Source organism: Myotis daubentonii, chromosome X (genome assembly GCF_963259705.1).
Source record: "Myotis daubentonii chromosome X, mMyoDau2.1, whole genome shotgun sequence".
In the NCBI taxonomy this organism is placed as follows: Eukaryota; Metazoa; Chordata; class Mammalia; order Chiroptera; family Vespertilionidae; genus Myotis; species Myotis daubentonii.
Genome location: NC_081861.1, coordinates 129,889,977 through 129,913,991, shown reverse-complemented (window position 1 = coordinate 129,913,991; position 24,015 = coordinate 129,889,977). Strand labels below are relative to the sequence as shown.

The 24,015-nt window shown below is 37.2% G+C and overlaps 1 protein-coding gene across 6 annotated transcripts in view; it reads right to left on the bottom strand.

Moving 5' to 3' along the window:
- Positions 1–2,614: 2,614 nt before the first annotated feature.
- The window catches only part of SCML2 (Scm polycomb group protein like 2), a 108,051-nt gene continuing 86,650 nt past the window's right edge, over positions 2,615–24,015 (bottom strand). For 3 of the 6 annotated variants that reach the window (XM_059680521.1, XM_059680522.1, XM_059680525.1), the window contains 4 exons: positions 10,125–10,238; positions 8,860–9,105; positions 5,388–5,539; positions 2,615–4,330 (listed from right to left, as the gene is read on the bottom strand). In XM_059680521.1, coding sequence (XP_059536504.1) covers positions 4,190–4,330; positions 5,388–5,539; positions 8,860–9,105; positions 10,125–10,238 — 653 coding nt within the window. In that variant the 3' untranslated portion in view covers positions 2,615–4,189. The remainder of the gene's footprint in view (positions 4,331–5,387; positions 5,540–8,859; positions 9,106–10,124; positions 10,239–24,015) is intronic. The other 3 variants (XM_059680523.1, XM_059680524.1, XM_059680526.1) reach the window with 3 other exon arrangements.

Sequence of the window (24,015 nt, the reverse complement as noted above, 5' to 3'; positions counted from 1 at the left end):
TACTAAAAACTTTGAAATAACCAGGCTTGGTACTTGGAGGAATTCAGCAGAAGGCTCAAGAGAAAAAGAAGAAACTTTGGGGGAGGGTTGTTAATAATTCAATGATTCTGACAATTGATTCTTACAGAAAAACACCCTGAGATTATGTCATAAACTGATGAGTTTTAGAAACAACTGTATGTTCATTCAACAGAATGACAGTCCTACTACACTGTGCAGTGTATCCTACTATCTGTCTCTTCAGGTTTTTTTTTAAAATATACAAAATATTTATATTATTGAACTAGTAACGCTTGATGTTCTCTGTGTCTATAAAACTTTGGACCACATAGCTGATTTGTTAGATCTAGTCCACTCCACCTTACAAAAAAAAAAAAAAAAAAAAACAGAAAAGATTTTAGGTAGCTTCATTCATTGATGCCTCATAAAAATTTTCTAGGACCATGAACATCCTCCTCATCAGTGTCTTCTGGTTTGGGGTGGTCACAACTGTCACCACCACCCAGTACTTTGGAACACTTTACATTAGCCAATCCATATATTAATGTCCAAGAGCTTAACTTCTCTACTCTTATATAAATCTAACATGTGACATGTTCAATCTGCTCTCAGTGAATTGACTTCTGTGCCTGGTGGAGTATGACTCTCCCCACCCCCTACATATAAAGGGACTTGAGTGGCTCAGGCCTATCCAGGCAGGTGGAGAGGGGAGGCCAAAGGTGAAGTGGGGTCTGCAGAGGCCATAACCCTGCCCTGGCTGCCCCCTTGCCTCTGAGGGGTTGTTCCCACAAATGAATGAGCTTAATTAGGCACTTTAGTTCTTCAGCTGAAGAACAAGACACATAATGACTGATTTGACACTGCTCATGGTCTCTTGGAGCTCATGCATGCTGTAAGCAGCCTGAGGTTCTCCTTTCCATGAATGTTGAATAATCTCAAAGATGTGCAGGCAGCTTGAGGGGAGGAGCTGGGCTCCTTATGTCTTAAATATCTCCCCTCAGTGATGATAGTGCTGCTAAAGCCAGGGAAGGCAGTCCCATACCAGAGTTGCCACTCATATGGGAAATGTGGGCAAGCTTGAACTGAGTCTGCACTCACTGGGGAGAGATGCTTTCAAGGCTCAATTCCACCAAGCTGCAGGACAACAGGGGGGATATCGGGAGGGAGTGGAAGAACACTGTCCACCACGCATTGTTTCCCTCCCCTAGAGCCCATCATTCCCTGATCAGCCTCAGAGGACTTAGGGATACAAGCAAGTCCCAGCATCACACTGTAGAAACAGCTCCCAAAATGTAAACGCACTTCATTTCCTCAGCCAACTGTGAGTACAATCCCTTCTGCTGCTTGAAAAAACAGTGCTTTTCTTCCCAATTACATTGTTTCCAGTTGTGATTTTGAATTTTTAATTTACAATATTACAGAAGGGCATGGCTTTTTCATGCTTACAGAGGCGGCCAGGTTTAAAAGTCTGGGAAATCCTTCTCTGGAATATGTCCTATAAGATACTCCAACCATCAGAAATCACACAGATGAAAGCAAATGCTCGATGTGCCCAGAGGGCTTCAGAGCTCAAGTTGCTCAATTCTTTTGGCTACAGAGTCTCCAAGATGGAATGGGAGGCAAAACTAGAGGAAATATTATTTTAAAAGCCTGGCAAGTTCACAGGAGGCTAGCATAGCATTCTATTCTCTGCACTAATAATTTACAAACCAGTGAAGAACAAGTGGTTCGGAATCACCCAAGTCTCAGACAGCAAATGGATGCCCTATTCCAGTCGCTGGAGCACTACCCCTGGAACCTATTATGACCACGTGGCCTCCAGTGAAGTATAGAACAGGCTGCTGAGAAGCAACAACAGGAAGTTTCTGGGTTCCCAGACACCTAGCAGCAGCTCCTGGGGTGGGTGGGCTGAAGAGTCAGATACTGAAGGTGAAAAACCACAACTCTGAGCCTCTAGGTCAGTGGTTCTCAAACTTCCTAATGCCACAACCTTTTAATACAGTTCCTCATGTTGTGGTGACCCCCAACCATAAAATTATTTTCGCTGCTACTTCATAACTATAATTTTGCTACTATTATGAATCGTCATGTAAGTATCTGATATGCAGGATGGTCTTAGGCGACCCCTGTGAAAGGGTCGTTCGACCCCCAAATGGGGTCACAACCCACAGGTTGAGAACCCCTGCTCTAAGGCCTTCCGAACATGTAAGCTGGGAGAGTTGAAGGCAGAGAGACAGTGCAGCTTCTGTCCCCCGCTGGTAAAAGAGCATCCAGAATCACCAGACAGATGAACTCAGGTGAGGCAATATCTGGGGCACTGGCATTTTCTAGCATGCTGGCTTCATCAATAACATTGCAAGTAACTAAAGCTTTGAGCACAGACAAAGCTCACTGATTTAACTTCTGACTGTTCCCCTGTTCTCATTTAAGGCCCCTGCAAGAGACCAGCCCTTTGCCCCTATGAATCTGTTCACCCATGGAATGAGGTCAAGTGTTAAACTCGAGTATTTGGACATATAAAACCACAAACTTACTAGATTGCTGCTTTTTCAATATACCCAATTCATACATAAATGTAACGAGGTGAAAGCAAATCACAACTGAGGTTCTGACACCAGTTTTTGCAGTTATTTAACTTTATTATATTTTAAAATCTGATAACTGTAAAACATAGTATTTGTATAAACACCTGAGGACTGTTCAACTGGACATAGCGTCTTCACTCAAACAATTTGAGAGAAGACCAAGTTTAAATTAGAATTTTATCTTATAACACAAAAGAAATATCATAGGTGAAACCACCCTTTAAATAGTTGCATTCTTGTATAAAGTACATTTGCTTTTCTAAAATATAAAATGAACATTCTTGCCCCTGGTGTATATTTCACTGGCATTTTCAACAAGTGGCTAATACTTTTAGCACAAATTCTCATAGCTTATAAACATTACTCCAAAGTTATACAAAGTAATAACAATAAACATATAGCACCATTTCCCCTGAAAGTTCTACTTTAAAATTAAAGCCCAAATGATGTCAAAATTAATGCATCTTCCAAAATTTAGCAGAATAAATGGCTCAGAACTAAGCAAATTAATTAGAAACATTGCATAGGACAGAGAACTTCCCTGTAGGGAAACCAATCTATGAATTGTTTCTTATCCCCTGAAGACTAAGCTGAGAGGTACTAATGATAGCAAATGATGCACATATTGTTTTACAGAATAAAAACGTCTGATTATATAAATAGTTTATCATTACCTCTGTGGCAGTGTAAAGTGCCATATTAAATTCAAAAAGAGCAGATTTATTTCTTTGTACACTTACAGGTATAGAATAATATATAAATATGCTGTAACCATATGAGGAATAAACACAGACAATAAAATATATATCTTGTAAAAATTTGGGCACGGCTGTCTTCAAATAGAGATTTGAGAAATGAATGCCTACCTATGTTGTTTTAAAATAATAGGTATTCCATTGAAAAAAAATTAACCAGACTCCATCCAAGACACCCTTTTAGTATAATATCTCCTACATAAAGCAACCATTCTATCTAGCTTATAATTGTTTGAAATTTATCAAAAACAGATAAGAACACTTTATGAAAGTTTATAAGCTTGCTTTTTTTCTTTAAATATGAACAAATATAACATATAGAAAAATAACAAAAGGGTAATAATTTATATGGTTATTCCCTTTCTGGAAACTGGTAGAACACGAACAGAACACTGTTATAACAGACAAAATATTTGAGAAAGAGATGATTTCTGCTGTTGTATCTTTAAATTTTCTTCTAACGACAACTTCTCATGGATTTTACTAGAGAACTTGTCAATCCCTGATACTTTCCCCTTTGGAATTTAGCTGTTTTAGTTCTATACATAAACATTAACTGAAATCAAAGGTTTCTCTGTTTCCCACCTGAAGTATACGTGTAAACTGTATGATAAAATAATAAACTATAAAATAATAAAAAGACATAAAGAAGTTGTCAATTTGAATATGCTAATACTAATACATAAAATGGCATTTAAAGATGTAGACCGGACTGTAATGTAGCTCTGCAATTCTGTATGTAACATTCTTTTTTAGTAACTGTCTAGAAAACTAAAACTGCTAAGAGAATAAAAATACTTTTAGATTAATAAATTATCAGGACAACTGAGAATCATGGCTAATACAAACTTATATATTTTTAAAACTGGGTTTCCCTTCTTTAAGTTTTTCAATGTGGTAGCATAACTTTAGAGCTGGCCCCAACTTCAGCCCCATATACTTCATTACAACATCACTTTTGAGTAGTAGCAGAGCCTTCCCATCAATTTCCTATAGAGAGAAAGAAATTATAAAAATTAATAATGCATTCATATTTTGTCGTTATTTATACATAAGAACATTTAAAAGAGAGCAGCTGTACATTCACAATATATATTGTCTGAATAGACATTTATTCCCTGAGAACTATTTAAAATATAATTTATATAGTAAAGCATCATTTGGTAATTTTTAAATTCACTTCAAATTTTAAGAAAAAGGAAACTTAACCCAGTATCTTTTTAAAAAATGGCCTAAGCATCAAACTAGCTAATTCTAAATAATGTGTACTGAATAAAATACTACATTATCTGTGACAAAGGGCAGAAACCTGTAAGCGGTAGAAATGAATTTCAGACGGCCATTAACTATCTTAGAAAGGCTGGAATATGAATATGTCAACATCAACGCAAACTGTAAATGTGGTATACAGTGTTGTGTTTATTTTGAAAGCTAATCAGTTTGTTGTAATCAGTAATTTTCTTACAATATTGAAAAGGATACATCAGATATTTGGTCACAAATATGATTTATTAGAAAATATAAACATATTCTTTAATAGACATAAGGCATCCTCCTAAAATTCTTTATTTCCTTAATTAACCAATTTATGTCACAGAAGCATATTATTTGGTATCCATAAAATAAAGCTGCACTTAATCTTATACAGTTGCTGAATTCATTGGGCATCAAAACAAGATGGACACCCTGTTACAGCTTGTGGTCACCCCCTCCTACTCATGGTCCTGGGGCTGAGCAGGGAGCAGGTGGGGAGGAGGATCCTTGTAGCTGCCGTTACAAAGAAGACACCTGAGAGTGAGTGACCATGCTGAATCATCTTCTCTTGAGAACTTGAAGACTTGTAGTATTTTAGGTACTCGGGTACCCATTTAAAGTATAGATCCAGCCTCTACCACTTACGGATCTAACTTTGAACAAGGTAACCTTTCTCACATATGGAAAAATCAGTTGATAGGGTTCCCCACCATCCACACTAATCAGCTTCCAACTGAAGAGCCTGCACAGAAGTCATTCAAAGGCAGGAAAACCGGATCAAAAGATACATTACATGTTGCCTGAAGAGGTCGGCGAGGGGGCCTGATATCTGAGGATCTTTATGTTTCATAAACTGTATCACTTCATCCACACACCAGGTTGAAGGGTCCTTAGAGAAGCCTTGCTTCAGGACACTGGGGTCAGGTACAGCTATATAACTTGGAGCTTCAATGGGGGGAAAAAAGACAAATCATACTTGACCTGATCATTATCCTGAAAGAAGAGATGTTAGGTAGGAAGTGATGAACTCATTCCTGGAACCATCTGTTAGGTACCCTGGCAAGGACCCAGGACTCCAAGTGTAAAATCCAATGAAAGCTTAGATAAAGATGATGTGAGGATGGGTACCCATGAGCGTCCCATCTGACTGCCCATGAAAAACAACAGCAGCTTCCGAAGTTACTGTAAAGCTTCAAAGTTCATAAAACAGATTGAGCAATCCAAGGTCTCTTTGGCCAAAGGAAAATACAGTAAAAGATCTGTTACTTGGGTTAAATTAGGTTCATCTAAGCTAACCTATTACTCTCTTTAAGTATTTCAATGAATTTTTCTCCTCTTTGTCTAGATTAGGTTTATTTTACTAGCTAAATACAATGGGAATTCCCCAAATTTAGTTTTCTAATTGCTTCTATTTATTCACTTTAATCAATAAATTTCAAAAACCCTATTATCTTTAAGAAGAACTGAATTAGTTCTTTTACTAAATCTCTACCATGTATTTAATATGAACGTTTTTAGCATTACTTTATTTTTTAAATTCCTGTATCTCAAGGCTCAAATGCTTTTCTGAATTTTGAAGAAAACAAGATAATTTTCTGTTTATATAGGTCAGAAGTAACTTTAATATTATACTGAGGTATTTAATATCAAATACCTCTTTCAAGTTTATTTGCATAGTAATAGATAATTTGGTTGAAGGTTTATATGTTGAAAAAATAAGTAACTAAGACATGAAACAATTGAAGTGCTCATACCTCAAAAAGTTTTAGCTATGATGTTCACTAAATCATGCTGAAATTTCTGTGTCTAGGCAAGTATTCATTTTCTCAACCAGAACACTCAAATTTCTATAGTGTGTGAAAACACAGTGGGTTGTTTTTTTAATTTTTTTTAAATTGAATTTATTGGGGTGACATTAATAAAATTATACAGGTTTCAGGTAAATAATTCTATAATACATCATCTGTACACTGTATGCTTTACTAGGAAGATTTATATTATGTGTCTAACCAAGAAACTGTCAATACAAATTTGATCTTTTGGGAATAAATTAGCCAAAGGTGTACCTTTATTTCCTATTATCTGGATTCTGGACACTTACGGGACATTTTGAGTATTTACTGAGGACAAGAGCAAAGAAAACAGAAGATAAAAAAAGTTACAATGATCAATTTTTTGTGTGTGGCTTAGAATTTTCTTTTTCAATAATATCACAACTTTGATGTAAAATAAAACATCTTTACTAAAATGTATCTTCCTCTTCCACTAGTCAGAGATAAAAAAAAATGTTGGTCATATCTACCAAGAAATGCTACTGGGCTAAATCAACCAAGATAAAAGTGATGATGAAGTAGACCAGCGGTCGCCAACCTTTCGGACCTCGCAGACCACCGTGGTCCACAGGCCACCAGTTGGCGACCGCTGCTGTAGACCATATCATACCTAAGACATTCTAAAAACTTAGACAGAAAGATCTTTAACTGAAGAAAGACTCAATTTAACATAAACTTATTGGCAAGGCAAATCATACCACTAAATTAACTTATGTTTTGTGGTATTTCTAATTTCTGTCACAAAATCTGATATAGTTATGTCTTTTTTTCCCATTTACAATTTACTAGCTCTTTCAGTGTTTCAGAGTGATAAGGAAGTTTCAGTGATCTTACATGATGAATAGAAAAGTTGCACTTATAACATATTGAACAAATGTCTAGACTGAATCAGACTACTAGTGTAGTTTCAGTCTATTGGTAATATGAGGCAGTTTTCCAACCAAGTGATATAGTAGTTCACAGGGGGAATATAGTTATGTATTTAAGTTGTCGTTGTCTATTTCTGTTTTATTTATTTATTTATTTCTATTCCACGTGTAAATGAAATCATAAGGTATTTGTCTTTCTCTGACTTGTTTAGCTTAGCATAATACCATCTAGTTCCATGTTATCGCAAATGGCAAGATTACATTCAGTTTTATGGCCAAGTAATATTTCATTCTATATATGTAAACTTGAACAACATATAACTAGTTTTACAGATTACTACAGATAAAGTATAAGTAAAGATATGATTTCTGGTATAAAACTGTAATATTATATTAAAACAAAACATCGATAAGAATATCTATTTTTAATCTATTATGGAAAAATAATGTAATTAGGCCCATATCTTCAAAACAATCAGAGAAGGTTGCAAACATTTAGTGTTATTCAAATAATTACATTAAATAAATTATGTAAAAAATAAAGTCCAGCCATGTTTTTCTCCTGAATAGCTTTGCCTTGTAAATACTAGTATAGCAGTAACTATTTCTGAAATAAAGTGAAAGTGATTTGATTTTTATCCCCAACAATGTTATTGAATTTCTTTCCTATAACAAAAATCAACAATTTATTTCATTCAAATAATGGGGCAGGGCAGAAGGTTGTGTGAGCATCACCAGCAATCAGGGATGAATTCAGCTTTAACAGTTCCAATACCTTAAAGAAAAGAATAGTAATGACATTTCTAGACAGTTTCCAAGTGAAATGCTTACCTATTCTCTGGAGATGTAAGCAACATGGCGGTATAGAGTATGACCATTGAGCCAGAGGGCCTGGCGTCAAGCACTGGTCCAGCTACCTTCACCTTAATCAACTGACTACTCAGATTTTTCTACCTAAAAGTGTTTACCAGCACCCTACATCACAAGAAATTATTATAAAGATTTAATGTATAAGGCTATGCAAAATATTATGTGCTAGGCACATAATGTCAAATAGTGATAAAGATAATGATGCTTTTTATTAAGTAACTACTAGTAAGTAATGTTATTACTACTAGTCTTCCCACTACTAAAAAGATCAGCGGGTAGCCTTCTCAAGCCCCAATACAGGCTACTTTGGCATGGTAGTATTAGGAATACATTTGGAAGTAAGATATTCAGCATTAGAAGCAACCTTTTAGAGCCTTGTACTAAGAAGGTCTGTCTTCAAAAGCTCATGTTCTGTGAAAATCCCTAAAAATTCAGGGTAAACTACCCCTTTATAGAATAAACATCTATCTTCAGACTCTCTGCAAACAACGTCACTTAACAGCAGAGGCAATCTACACAGGGACAATCTTAGCATCTGTAATGGCTTGGCCCTGACAGTGATGTGGAGTTGTCTCAACCTCCTCAATTTGGCACTTTCTCCAATGTGATACACTCTCAGGGGATGTCACTGAACATGGAAACCTTAAGGGGAAAGAGACACACAATGATTTAAAATCACTGTTTTTAAATATACCTTCACTGTTCTTCTGCATTTGGAATTCATGGGGAATGTTCTGGGTAGATGATGTATCCAGTAATGCTGAACTTAAGGAGAAGGGCACACCTTCAGAAAAATTCTTGGAGACTGAGGTATCAGTGCTTAAAGGATCTCCACTGGCAGGATTCAAATTACTTTCTGGATTTAGTGGTGAGTCCTGGGACTCTTCAGGAAGCGTCTCCTCTTTAGGCATGACATTTCCCTCAGAAGACAATAGTTCTTCTAGAAGAAAAAAGACAAAGGCAATTATCTTCAACAGACTTATAATTCAAATACTATTAAAAGGTCAAAAATCTAATCTTCAACAACAATTCGCTTAAGCCATGCTATACTAAACCACAAACCTTTAACACAAAGTATATGGCCATCCCCTCCTTGATATTTATAGTAATAGACACTATCCTGAAATCCAAATTTATTCTATGACATCACCTACAGTTGCTGTGAACACCTCACTAAGGCATTCACTTTCAGAAATGCCATTCTTCACAACTATTTGTTATGATCACTCAGCTAGTTTCTAAAATTTGCCTACTAGTTGGGCACTTAAAACTTTCGCTGGAGAGACTGACAGATCTCAGAGGGAAGAGGGGTGGAGGGACTGGAAGGCGGCTGGGGATATGGAGGCTGGGTGGAGAGGAGCAAAGCGGGGAGAATGGGAGACATCTGTAATAGTGTCAACAATAAAAAAAGAGACTTAATAAAAAAAGAGAACTAATCAACAAATTCAGTAAAGTTGCAGGATATTAAATTTAAAAAATAACAACACAAAGTTGGAGAGGTTAAAACCCCCCACACATGGTGATTACCAGAGGGAAGGGGGCTGGGAGGAGGTAGAAGGAGAGGGGGGAATAAATGGTGATGGAAGGAGACTTGACTTGGGGTGGTAAACACATAATACAATATCCAGAAGATGTATTATAGAATTGTATATCTGAAATCTGTATAATTTTACTAACCAATGTCACCCCCAATAAATTCCTCTTTCTATCATCTTTCAGTAGTATAAAGTTGAATGAAAAATTTTACTGTAATTGTTTCTTTTTAATCTAATGAGAAACATTAACTGTGTCCTTCTGAAGAGAATAGAGTGCTCAACAAAGCTGCCAAAGTAGTAGCCTAATTGCCAAAATGACTTAGGCAAATACACCCCCTACCCTCAACACCACCATACAAGAGCATATATAAGTGGTATAGAATGACTTTTCTCCCCAATCTTGGGACATGTAGATACTATTTACCTTGAGAGGCATGCATCTCTATTTTGGGGAGCTTAGGAGAGAGAGGAGCAACATCAGATAGAGGCTGCTCAGAAGGTCGCTTGGTGGTTTGTTTTTCAGTTACATCTTCCTCAACTGTTTAAAAAAAAGTGTCTGTTATAACTAAGATATTCTAGCCTTTTCATATCATCAGCATAAAACACTTGTTTCTAAATCATTTTTCTACTATGACTTCATCAATAATGTACCATTTGATGGTTTATGAATAACATGTTCATTTCATCCTATTAAACATTTCAGTGACATCATATTCAAGAGGTTAAAGCATATGTCTAGGCTTTATTTATTCTAGGGCCATCACATATCTATAAATATCTCAGGAGGCAACCAATTATAATGTGCCTAAAAAGGCCTCAGAAAATTGTTCCCACAAGCAAGAAAAGTTAAGAATTCAGAGTAGTTAAGGAGAAGACAGTATATAATGAACATCCCATTTTATAGGCACTAATCCTGGCCTAGGACTACTGCTACAACAACTCTACTGGTTATTTATCATTCAAACAAATGCATTTCTAGGAAAAGGACTGTTCTTGAAGGCATGATCCTGAAAGTAAAGACAACTCAAATTATCAATTATATTCTAAATATTAATTGCTATCTTGATTTAATCTCTAACTAAAAGGGAAAATAAAGTATAATAGAAATCTTAAAGGTCTGATAATAGACGTCAAGAGAGAAGAACCAAGGTCAAACTTCACCTGGTTCAAAATGGTTGGGGGCTAAGGCATGCCTCTCAAAATCATCTAATGAGCAACCTTTAGCCATCTAGTTACTGACTGACTACTAACAAATCTAAGAGACTATTACCACTTGATTTTATTTTTGATCATGGACTATAAAACCAACAGATAAAACATATTTTAGTGAATGACAAATATGTCTATAATTAGAACATTTAAATTATAAGAAAAAATTGATTTTTTCATACCCATGCAATGAAATAGAAAATTTGAATACAAGTATAGTTCTCCATAGATATGTCTTTACCTCGGAATCTTAGCAAGATCAGAAAAAAGTCTTTACTTGTTTACTTGTAATATTATAATGCTTTCTGTATGAAAAGTTTATGAAACTGGTATATGGTCTACTATCTGGTGCTGATACAAATGTAAAATTGATTCTTGATTTCTGCTTCTGGGTATTATAGTAAGTTCAGGCATAAAATTATTCCTGCAGAGATAACTAGAAAAATCCAGATAATTAAAAATACATACTTTAAAAAGTCATCATAGAGCAGTGATGGCAAACCTATGACACACGTGTCAGAGGTGACATGCGAACTCATTTTGGGTGACACGCATCGACAGAGACAAAAAAATTGCATAATTCAAATATTTGTCTCTCGCAACGGCCAGAGTTGCGCATCACTCGAGTAATATTATTACGCACATTACTCATGATGCAATTCTAAAACCGGATGTAAACATGTACATCGGTGTTGTGTAGCAAAGATACATAGTGAAAACATCCAAGATACACTGTTCCAATATTGACATTAATATAAAAAGGTAAGACTTGCACTAAAAAGAGATTAATCTTTACTCATGACATTTTATTTTTACTCGAGTGACAAAATGCCCAATTCTGGAAACGGCCTCAATATTGTCAACATGTGCCTCGGGTAAGCTTCCCGTGCGTTCGGGTGCATTCGGCAAACGGACGCACTTGATCGCCATGTTCATTAGGAGACAGGAGTGGGAGGGTTAGAAGAAAAAGATACACAGTGCAACAGTGCTCGATGAGACATTCTGCGTGTCGGATAATAGATTACAGCACCATATATTTATTGGTTATACATACTATCTTTGAATTGTTTTGCACCAGGAGTCAGTGCAACAACACTGCAAAAAGTTAATAGGTAAGAAACCTATCAACCTTTTATTAAAAACGCTGTGATTTATATTTATTTATTTTTGCAGCCTTGTGATGGAGAATCAAAAAAATAAAAAAGCAAGATTGAATGATAAAGGAAGTGGAAGTAGCAGTAGCTGACCCTTTCAAGACATATGGACCGAAATGTACGGGATTGTCGACAGAAACAACAGATCATTGTGTATACTGTGTAATGAAACGGTAGTAAGCAGAACGTGGAATGTAAAGAGACATTTGAAACTAATCATTGTCAGCTCTTGAAAAAAAGTATCGATGAAAGGAGGGAATACATTTATAGACAGCTACACCTCTATAAAAGTCAATCAAATTCCATCATTAAATTTGTAAGATGCTCTACAAATTTAACATCAGCAAGTTACTGTATTGCTCACTCCATAGCTCAGCATGGAAAAGCCCTCAGTGACGGAGAATTTATTAAGGAAACATTCCTAAGATGTGCACCAGTTCTATTTCACGATATGAAAAATAAAGATGATATTATTAAAAGAATTTCTGAGTTACCACTCAGTAGAAATACTATCAAAGACAGAATTATAGATCTTTACAAAAACATACAACATCAATTAAAAAAAGACTTAAATAGTTGTAAATATTTTTCGATTTCTCTTGATGAAACTACTGATGTCACATCAAATGCTCGGTTGGCCATTATTGTTAGATATTCTGATGGTCTCACAATGAGAGAAGAGTTGATAAAGTTAGAATCAGTGCCAATAAGTACATCAGGAAACGAAATATGTAAGGTTGTTATAAAAAAACATTCAGTGACCTAAACATTGATATCTCTAAAATTGTGTCAGTCACGACAGATAGGGCACCAAATATGGTGGGAAAAAATGTGGGATTCCTGAAATTGTTTACGGAACCTATTAGGCATCCACTTGTACCTTTTCATTGCATTATCCATCAGGAGGTGTTGTGTGCCAAATCGGGATTCTCAGAATTGAATGATTTAATGTCAGTTGTAACAAAAATTGTGAATTTTATAGCTTCTTGACCCCTTCACAAGTGAGAATTTTCTGCACTTTTACAGGAAGTTGATTCAACCTACAGTGGACTACTGATGTTCAATAATGTGAGATGGCTGAGTCGAGGTAAAGTACTTGAGCGATTTGTGGAGTGCTTTAAAGAAATTACGGTATTTATTGAGAATAAGGATCTGGTAAACTTTCCTCAGATCAATGATCATAAGTGGGTCAGCAATTTGATGTTTTTTACAGATCTCTCTGTTCATATGAATGAACTGAACTTAAAATTACAAGGTTTTGGCAAAAGTATTGATGTTGTGTTTGGATATATCAAATCTTCTGAAAGTAAACTTAAAATTTTCAAGCGAGATATTGAAACTAAAACTTATAAGTATTTTCCTCAGATAAAAAAAAATGTTTCAAGGCGGCCACTAAAACGAGTGTAATGGAGTCCATACTTTTGTACCAGAATATAGTAAACTCGTTATTTGAACAGTTCAGCGAAAGATTTAACCAATTTAGAAGCCTAGAACAGACTATTAAAATAATTAAGTATCTGGATGTAGTTGTTTACAGTACTTTGGAATTAAAGGATTTCCAATGGATGCAAATTGACGATTTAGAGATGCAACTTGCAGATTTTCAAGGTAGCATTTGGACTCATGTGTTTGTCGACTTAAGGTCGAAACTTGAAAATCTGGAACGAAATTGTTTGAATAATGAAGAAGAGTGCAACTACGAACAAGAAATTTTAGTGCTTGGAACAGAGTGCCTGACATTTTGAGCAACATAAAAAATCTAGCAATGGCTTTGCTAACAATTTTTTCATCAACATATTTTTGTGATATTTTGTTCTCAGCATTAAATAATATTAAAACAAACAAAAGAAACCAGCTAACAGATGAAGTTAGTGGTGCTTGCTTGGCCTTGAAGTGCACCAAGTATGAACCTGCAATCAAAAAATTAGCAGACAAACTTCAGCACCAAAAAAGTCACTAATTTCTAGTTTTCATACCATTTGATTATCATTGTTTTTATTATTATATTTTCCTAAATGTACATTGTTTTTCTGTGTTTTTTTCATTTTATACATATTTTTTGTTGATTTTTCTTTGTTAAATGGCATTTAAATATATAAAATAAATATCAAAAATATCTTATTTTACTATAGTTGCAAATATCAAAAAAAATTATGAATATTTCTATATGAGACACGGCACCAGAATTAAGTTAGGGTTTTTCAAAATTTTGACACGTCGAGCTCAAAAGGTTCGCCATCACTGTCATAGAGAGGCATTTCCAGGGGGACTAATTAAAGATTTCTGAAAATCCACTCCTTTATAAAAATAATAAAAACACTGGCAAAATCAACTTTTTCAAAACTCTGGATAGTAAATAAAGGATTACAGCAGTCGAGAAAGAATTTATTCAAGAAAAAAATGGTTGAACCTCAGAAAGAACAGCAAAGTCATTTTAACTTCCCTAATGCCATCCCCTTAATCCCAGTTTTGCAGCAGATTTGCAAACAAACACCTTCACAACTATAGTAGCTATGAAAACCAGTAGCCTAGACATCACTGGAGAGGACATGATGGGTTTGGAGCTCTCCAACAGCAACAGCCACAGAGAAATGTCACTATTTGAACAATCTTGCAGATAAGTTAAAAGCTCTGATCTCAGGGATTGTTGTATTTGACCTGAATCAGAATCTGCTCTGTCTGAACAGCCCTATCTCCAAGGCATTGGTTAAAAAAACAAACAAACAAACAAATAAAAAAAAACATTGACAACTGTTTAACATTGTGGTGCCTGAGGCAGCAGTACAGGTTGGGGCTAATAAGAAACTAACCAAAAACCTTGAAAAGAAAAACTGGAGAAAGATGTCCATTAGGGTGAAAAGCATTGAGATATTCCTGGGAATCTAGATAGCATTATGCATGCTTAGCAAAGTACAGAGAAGGCCCTAATCTTTCGTTTCTTGCTGACCTTAAGACTCTGCATAAAGCAGACTTGTAAACTGTCTCCTGAGTGTTGAAGATAAGTCCCAACACACACTAAAAAAACTCCAAGGCGCCCTGACCGGTTTGGCTCAGTGGATAGAGCGTCGGCCTGCGGACTGAGGAGTCCCAGGTTCGATTCCGGTCAAGGGCATGTACCTGGGTTGTGGGCACATCCCCAGTAGGGGGTGTGCAGGAGGCAGCTGAATCGATGTTTCTCTCTCATCGATGTTTCTAACTCTCTATCCCTCTCCCTTCCTCTCTGTAAAAAAAACCAAAAAAACTCCAAGGTAAGTCCCAAGACACACACACAAAAAATTTCCTATGGCTGGGAGACATACCAGTTCCAGACATTTAAGAAAATCCCTGCCCAATCATTACCTGACCACTAAGCTAACTGAGAAGATTTCAGTAGCCATACATGACAAAATTAGCTCAGGAAAAGTTATTAAATTAGTCCAGGAAAGTCACTATATAAACAACAGCAACAGAAAACCCTATAGATTGGGAGAATATTTAATTATCAGAATTACTGCATTATATAATTTTAAAATGCCCAGTTTACAATTAAAAAATTAGGAGACATGCTGGGATGCAGAAAAGTATGGCTCATACACAGGGAAGGAAAATGTCAATAGAAACTGCCTCTGAGGAAGATCAGACACTGGACTTATTAGACAAAGACTTTAAATAAACTATTTTATATATGTTCAAAAAACTTTTAAAAATCATGTCTAAGGAATTTTTTTAAAGTATGAGAACAATGTCTCACCAAATAGAGACTACCAATAAAGCAATAAAAAAAGAAGTGAAAAGACATATGGGACTTTAAAAAAAAGTATAATAAATGAAATAAAAAAATTCACTAGATAGGCTCAACAGAAGATTTGAACAAGTAGAAGAACCAACGAATAAATTTTAAAAAAGGTCCATTGAGATTATATAGTTTGAGGATTAAGAAGAAAAAAGAATGAGCAAAAATGAACAGATATCAGAGACCTGTGGTACACCATCTAGCATGACAAAATATACATAATGAAAGAGTTTCAGGGCAGGAAAGGGGCAGAAAGAATATTTGAAGAAATAATGGGTCCTGACCAGGTAGCTCAGTTGGTTGGAGTGGTGCCTCTATACGCCAGGGTTGTAGGTTCAATTACCGGTCAGGGCATATATAAGAATCAACCAATGAATGCACAAATAAGTGGAACAATAACTCACTGTCTCTCTTTTCCTCCCTTCTTTACTCCCTCCCTCCCTCCCTCTCTTGCTCTCTAAATCAATAAGTAAAAATTAAAGAAAGAGCCCTAACCGGTTTGGCTCAGTGGACAGAGCGTCAGCCTGCGGACTCAAAGGTCCCAGGTTTGATTCCGGTCAAGGGCATGTACCTTGGTTGCAGGCACATACCCAGTAGGGGGTGTGCAGGAGGCAGCTGATAGATGTTTCTCTCTCATCGATGTTTCTAACTCTCTATCCCTCTCCCTTCCTCTCTGTAAAAAATCAATAAAATATATTTTTTAAAAAATTAAAGAAATAATGACTAAAAGTTTCCAAAATTTGATGAAAAACATTAACCGGCATATCTATAAAGTTCAACATCCAACAAAAATAAATTCAAAGATATCCACACCTAGAAAAAAAACTGTCAAAAGCAAAAGACAAAATGAATTTTGAAATCTACAAGAGAAAGCAAATCATACAAGGGAGTCTCAATAAGATTAGCAACTAACTATAAACAACGGAAGGAAGTAGGATGACACATCGAAATCTCTGAAACAAACAGATGGTCAATCAAGAATTCTACATTCAGCAAAAGTAACCTTTAAAAAATGAAGAGGAAAATAAGAAATTCTCCATAAACAAAAACTGAGACTATTCCCATAAGCAGTCTGAGGTGACCTCTAAAATGTTTCGTTATTCACTTGACCCAGAAAATCCCCCAAATCATGCAAATTAAGAGGTTCAAATCTTCGTGTTTACTTTAAGAACCCTCCTGAAACTGCTCAGGTCATCAGGGATATGGATATCCAAAAACCCACCAAGTATCTGAAGGATATCACTTTACAAGAAACAACATATAACATTCTATCATTACAATGGTGGAGTTGGTAGGTGTGCCCAGGTCGAACAGTGGGGCTGGATGCAGGATCAGTAACCCAAAAAGAGCAATGAATTTTTGCTGCATGTGCGTAAGAAAGCAGAGAATAATGCTGAACATAAGGATTTTAGCTTTTGATTCTCTGGTCACTGGCCACATCCAAGTGAATAAATCTCCCAAGATGTGGCGCAGAACTTACAGAGCTCATGGGCAAATTAACACATACATGAGCTCTCCCTGCCACATGGAGATGATCCTTACTGAAAAAGGAAATTTTTCCTAAACCAGAAGAGGAGGTTGCAAAGAAGAAAAAGTTATTCCAGAAGAAACTAAAGAAACAAAATCTTGTGGCCCAGAAGTAAATTCAGCATCAAATAAATCTAATAAAAACTGAGAGAATTCCACAATTGCAGAGATACCCTACAAGAAATACTAAAGGGACTCCTTCAAGTTGAAATTGAAGAACACTAGACAGTAGTTCCCTCTTGTCCATGTAGAGTACATTCCAAGACACCTGGATGCCTAAAACCATGGACAGTATCAAATCCTATATATACTATAATTTTTCCTATACACACATACTTATGCTAAAGTTTAGTCTATGAATTAGGCACTGTAAGAGATTAAAAACAATATCATAATAAAACAGAACAATTATACCATACTATAAAAGTTATGTGAATGTAGTCTCTCTCTCAAAATACCTTATTGTACTATACTCACCGTTCTTCTTCTTGTGAGGATGTAAGATGATACAATGCCTATGTGATGAGGTGAAGTGAGCTGAATGACGTAGCACTGTGACGTAGTGTTAGGCTACTATGAGAGTTAATTAAACACACACAAGCACAGCTATACCATGACATTAGATCTAATAACTGAGACGGCTACTAAGTGAATAGTGAGCAGGTACTATATACAATGTGGTCACACTGGACAAAGAGATGATCCCCATCCCAGGTGAGGCAAAGTGATATTTCATCATGGTACACAGAATGGTGTCCAATTTAAAGGATTATTTATTTCTTGAATTTTCCACTTAATAATTTTGGACTGCAGTTAACCATGGGAAACTGTACCATGTATAAGGAGACTGTATTGATAATTTATAAAGTCACAGTACGTAAAGATACCTTCAACTATTGTATAAAGTAAAACATACGTTGTGACTAAACAAAAACAAAAATTAATTAAAAATAGATCAATGACCCAACTAGAACAAGTATAAAATTCTTAAGAGACAACATAAAAGTAAATCTTCCTGAACATGTATTAAAGCAATGTTTTCTTAGATGTGATACCAAAAGTACAAGAAACAAACAAAAAGAAATAGATAAATTGGACTTCATCAAAATTAAATAATTTTGTGCTTCAAAGCACACCATCAAGAAAGTGAAAGTCGCCGAAACCGGTTTGGCTCAGTGGATACAGCGTCGGCCTGCGGACTGAAGGGTCCCAGGTTCGATTCTGGTCAAGGGCATGTACCTGGGTTGCGGGCATATCCCCAGTAGGAGATGTGCAGGAGGCAGTTGATCGATGTTTCTCTCTCATCGATGTTTCTAACTCTCTATCTCTCTCCCTTCCTCTCTGTAAAAAAATCAATAAAATATATTTTAAAAAAAGAAAAAAAAAAAAGAAAGTGAAAGTCACCTAAAGGATGGGAGAAAATGCAGGGTGGTGCAAAAGTAAGTTTACAGTTGTCAGTATGTAAAACAGAATTTATTATTTTAATATCATTTATTAATTATTGTATCATTTTCCATAATGAACTATAATAAACCTACTTTTTCCCCTCCCAATATATGCAAACCATATATCTGATATGGAACTTGTATACAGGATGTATAAAATATTATTTGTGTATTATACATATATTTAACAAATATGTATATGTAATATCTACACAAACATATATAAAATATTTGCTTTATTACATATGTAATAAATATATTTACAAGAAAGAAGCCAATTAAAAATGGGCAAGGGATTTAAATAGATATTTCTCCAAAGAAGATATAAAAATAGCCAATAAACACATGAACAGATGTTCAACATGCAAATCAAACCACAATAAAATATCTTTCAGGTTTTGATTCTCAAGTTCATTATGTATACAAAAAGAAATTGCTTTCTCACTTTGAATGAACAAAAATCCTATGTAATAAAAGCCTAATATGCCAAGTGTCTGGTCGTCCGGTCATCCATTCAACCAATCAAAGCATAATATGCTAATGATATGCTAAGGCCCGCTCAACCGATCACTGTGACATGCACTATCAGGGGGAGATAGTCGACTGGTCGACCAGGCGCTATGACATGCACTGATGACCAGGGGGCAGAAGCTCCGACTGGTAAGTTAGCTTGCTGCTGGTGTCTGGCTGATCTGGACTGAGTGAGACAGGCCAGACATACCCTGGTGCCCTCCCCCGGTGCCTCCCTGTCTGGCCAACCTCTCGCATCCCTGCCCAGCCCCAAACATGCACCTGTGGGGTCCCTCAGCCTGGCCTGTGCCCTCTTGCAATCCAGGAGCCCTCGGGGAATATTGGAGAGCCAGTTTTAGCCTGATCCCGCAGGCCAGGCCAAGGGACCCCACTGGTGCGTGTATTCGTACACCGGGCCTCTTGTAACTATCCTATATAATAAAAGGTTAATATGCAAAATTTTTTGTACTTTTTTCTGTTTAATTTGCAAGTAAAATGATAACATAGGGAAAAAAGAAAGACAAAAGTATCACTCTAGATATACATAGAACCACATGAATATTTGTTGTAATTTTAAAGTGTGAATATTACGGATAAAATGAAAAAGCATAAAATATATGTAGAATAAATTGTGATCACCTGTGTTACTAATACACCTTAAAAGGCTGCCATTGCCTATGTGTCTTTTTTTTAAAATTGTTTTATTGCTTAAAGTATTACAAAGAGTATTACATATGTCTCCTTTTTTTCCCCCCCGCCCTTGACAATCCCCTGGCCTCCTCTACCCCCGTGTCTTATGTCCATTGGTTATGCTTATATGCATACATACAAGTCATTCGGTTGATCTCTTACCCCCCCCTCCTGCCCCCCAACTGTCCCCAGCCTTTCCGCTGTAGTTTGATAGCCTGTTCGAGGCTGCACTGCCTCTGTATCTATTTTTGTTCATAAGTTTATAATGGTCTTTATTATCCATAAATGAGTGAGATCATGTGGTATTTTTCCTTCATTGACTGGCTTATTTCACTCAACATAATGCTCTCCAGTTCCATCCATGCTGTTGCAAATGGTAAGAGTTCCTTCTTTTTTACAGCAGCATAGTATTCCATCGAGTAGATGTACTACAGTTTTCTAATCCATTCATCTACTGATGGGCACTTAGGCCGTTTCCAGATCTTGGCTATAGTGAATTGTGCTGCTATGAACATAGGGGTGCATATATCCTTTCTGATTGGTGTTTCTGTTTTCTTGGGATATAATACTAGAAGTGGGATCACAGGGTCAAATGGGAGTTCCATTTTTAATTTTTGAGGAAACTCCACACTGTCTTCCATAGTGGCTGCACCAGTCTGCATTCCCGCCAGCAGTGCACAAGTGTTCCCTTTTCACCACATCCTCTCCAGTATTTGCTTTTTGTTGATTTGTTGATGATAGCCATTCTGACAGGTGTGAGATGGTACCTCATTGTTATTTTGATTTGCATTTCTCGGATGATTAGTGACTTTCAGCATGTTTTTTATGTCTCTTGGCTTTCTGAATGTCCTCTTTGAAAAGTGTCTAGGACCTTTGCCCATTTTTTGATTGCATTGTTTATCTTCCTTTTGTTAAGTTGTATGAGTTCCCTATAAATTTTGAAGATTAAACCCTTATTGCTGATAACATTAGCAAATATGTTTTCCCATGCAGTGGGCTTTCTTGTTGTTCTGTTGATGGTTTCTTTTGCTGTGCAGAAGCTTTTTATTTTGATGTAGTCCCATTTGTTTATTTTCTCTTTAGTTTCCAATGACCAAGGAGCTGTATCGCTTAAGAAATTTCTTCTGCATATGTCTGAGATTTTGTTGCCTTTGAATGCTTCTAGGATTTTTATGGTTTCCCGTCGTACATTTAAGTCCATTATCCATTTTGAGTTTATTTATGTGTATGGTGTGAGTTGGTGGTCTAGTTTCATTTTTTTGCTTGTATCTGTCCAATTTTCCCAACACCATTTATTGAAGAGACTATCTTGACTCCATTGTATGTTCTTGCCTCCTTTGTCAAATATTAATTGAGCATATTGGTTTGGGTCGATTTCTGGACTCTCTATTCTATTCCATTGATCTATATGTCTGTTCTTGTGCCAGTATGAGGCAGTTTTGAGAACAGTTGCTCTGTAAACAGTTTGATATCTGGTACTGAGATCCCACCTACTTTGTTCTTTCTCAGGATAGCTGCAGCTATTCGGGGTCGTTTTTTATTCCACATGAATTTTTGGAGAGTTCGTTCTAGGTCTGTGAAATATGCCGTTGGTGTTTTAATGGGAAGTGCGTTGAGTTTATAGATTGCTTTCGGTAGTATGGACATTTTAATGATGTTGATTCTACCAATCCAAGAACATGGTATGTTTTTTCATCTGTTTATGTCTTCCTCTATCTCTTTTTTCAACATCATGTAGTTTTCTGAGTAGAGGTCTTTTCCATCCTTTCACTTTCAGTCTGTGTGAGTCCCTTCTAATGAGGTGGGTTTCTTGTAGACAGCAGATGTATGGGTCATGTTTTTTTATCCATTCAGCCACTCGATATCTTTTGATTGGAGCATTTAGTCCATTTACGTTTTAAGTTATTACTGAAAGGTACTTGTTTGTAGCCATTTCTATTTTGTGTGGCTGTTTTCTTTCTGAGCTTTTTATTTCTTCTTTTTACACCAGTCCCTTTAGCATTTCTTACATTGCTGGCTTGGTGATGATAAACTCCCTTAGCCTTTTTTTGTCTGAGAAGCTTCTTATTTCCCCTTCAATTTTGAATGATAGCCTTGCTGGATAGAGTATTCTTGGATTCAGTCCTTTGCTTTGCATCACTTTGTAAATTTCCATCCATTGTTTTCTGGCCTGATGTGTTTCTGTTGAAAAATCATTTGATAATCTAACGGGAGATCCCTTGTATGTAACTTTCCGTCTCTCTCTTGCAGCCTGTAAGATTCTCTCTTTGTCCTGAACATTTGCCATGGTAATTATGATGTGTCTTGGTGTGGGTCTTTTCAGGTTCACCTTCTTTGGGACTCTCTGTGCTTGTGTGACTTTTTTCTTCCCTACCTTTGTTTTTTTTTAAAAAATATATATATATTTTATTGATTTTTTACAGAGAGGAAGGGAGAGAGATAGAGAGCTAGAAACATCAATGAGAGAGAAACATCGATCAGCTGCCTCCTGCACATCTCCTACTGGGGATGTGCCCGCAACCCAGGTTCATGCCCTTGACCGGAATCGAACCTGGGACCTTTCAGTCTGCAGGCTGACGCTCTATCCACTGAGCCAAACCAGTTTCGGCTCCAATAGATTTTCTAACCCTTGTTCCTCTTTCTGTTGTTCTGGCATCCCTATTATTCGTATGTTGTCCCATAGCTCCCTTAGGCTCTCCTCCTGTCTTTTAATTTTTTTCTCCAATTGCAGTTCAGTTTGGGTGTGTTATGCTTCCCTGTCTTCTAATTCTCTAATTCGGTCCTCTGATTCTCCTAGTCTACTGTTGAAACTTTCAATGGTGTTTTTTATTGCAGCTATATCACTCTTCATTTCTTCTTGGTTCTTACATAATTTATTGATTTTTTTCATATCTGTTTCTTTTTGATTCTTACATTAGTTGTTGATTTTTTTCATCCATTTCTTCTTGATTCTTGCATAAGTGGTTGATTTTTTTCCTCCATCCGGTTTATGCATTCTAGGACCCTTAATCTGAATTCTTTTTCTATCATGCTGCATGCCTCTGTATTGCTTAGCTGCTTTTCTGGTGACTCTTCCTTTTCTTTCCTTTGGGGGTTTCTTTGTCTACCCATGTTTGATCTCACCGACAGATCTAGATGTTGAATTATTCAGAGGCTGCTCCTTGGGTAGCAGTGGCTCCTCGGGCTGTGGTTGCTCCTTGGGAGGTTGTGGTAGCAGCTGCTCCTCAGCTGACAGCAGCTCCTCTGGTGGGTGCTGTTCACAGCTGTGGTAGCTCCTCTGGCTGGTGGGGGGAGGCTTCACACACAGCTGCTGTTCCTCAGACAGAGGGTGTGCTGATCACGAGACTGCTGTTCCTTGGATGGGGGCGGGCTACACAAGCAGCTACTACTCCTTGAACTGAGGCGGACTGCTCATGTGGCTGCTGATCCTTGAATGGGGGCTGGCTGCACGTTGCTGTTGTTCTTCTGATGTGGTGGGCTGCTTGTGGGGCTACTGCTCCTAGGACTGGCTGCTGCTCGTCAGACAGGAGCAGGCTGTTGTGGATCTGCTCCTCGAACCGGTGTGTGCTGCGTAGGGCTGCAGCTCCTCGGATGTGGGCGGTCTGCTCGTGTGGCTGCTGTTCCTAGGGCCTGGGTCGGCTGCTGCTGCTCCTCTAATGGGGCCAGGCCGCTCACAGAACTGCTGCACCTCGGATGGGGGCAGGCTGCTCACACAACTGTTGTTCCTCTGATTGGGCAGGCTGCTCGTGCAGCTACTGCTGGTTGGGCGAGGGCAAGATGCTTGTGCAGCTGCTGCTCCTCGGACTAGTGCAGGGTGCGGGCTGTGCGCAGCTGCTGCTCCTCGGGTGGGAGCGGGCTGCGCAAGGCTGCTGCTCCTCAGACATAGGAAGACTGTTCATGCGGCTGCTGCTCCTGGGACAGGTCGGACTGCTCGTGTGGTTGTTGCTCCTCGGATGGGGAAGCAGGCTGCTCACACAGCTGTTGCTCCCTGGACAGGGGCAGGCCACA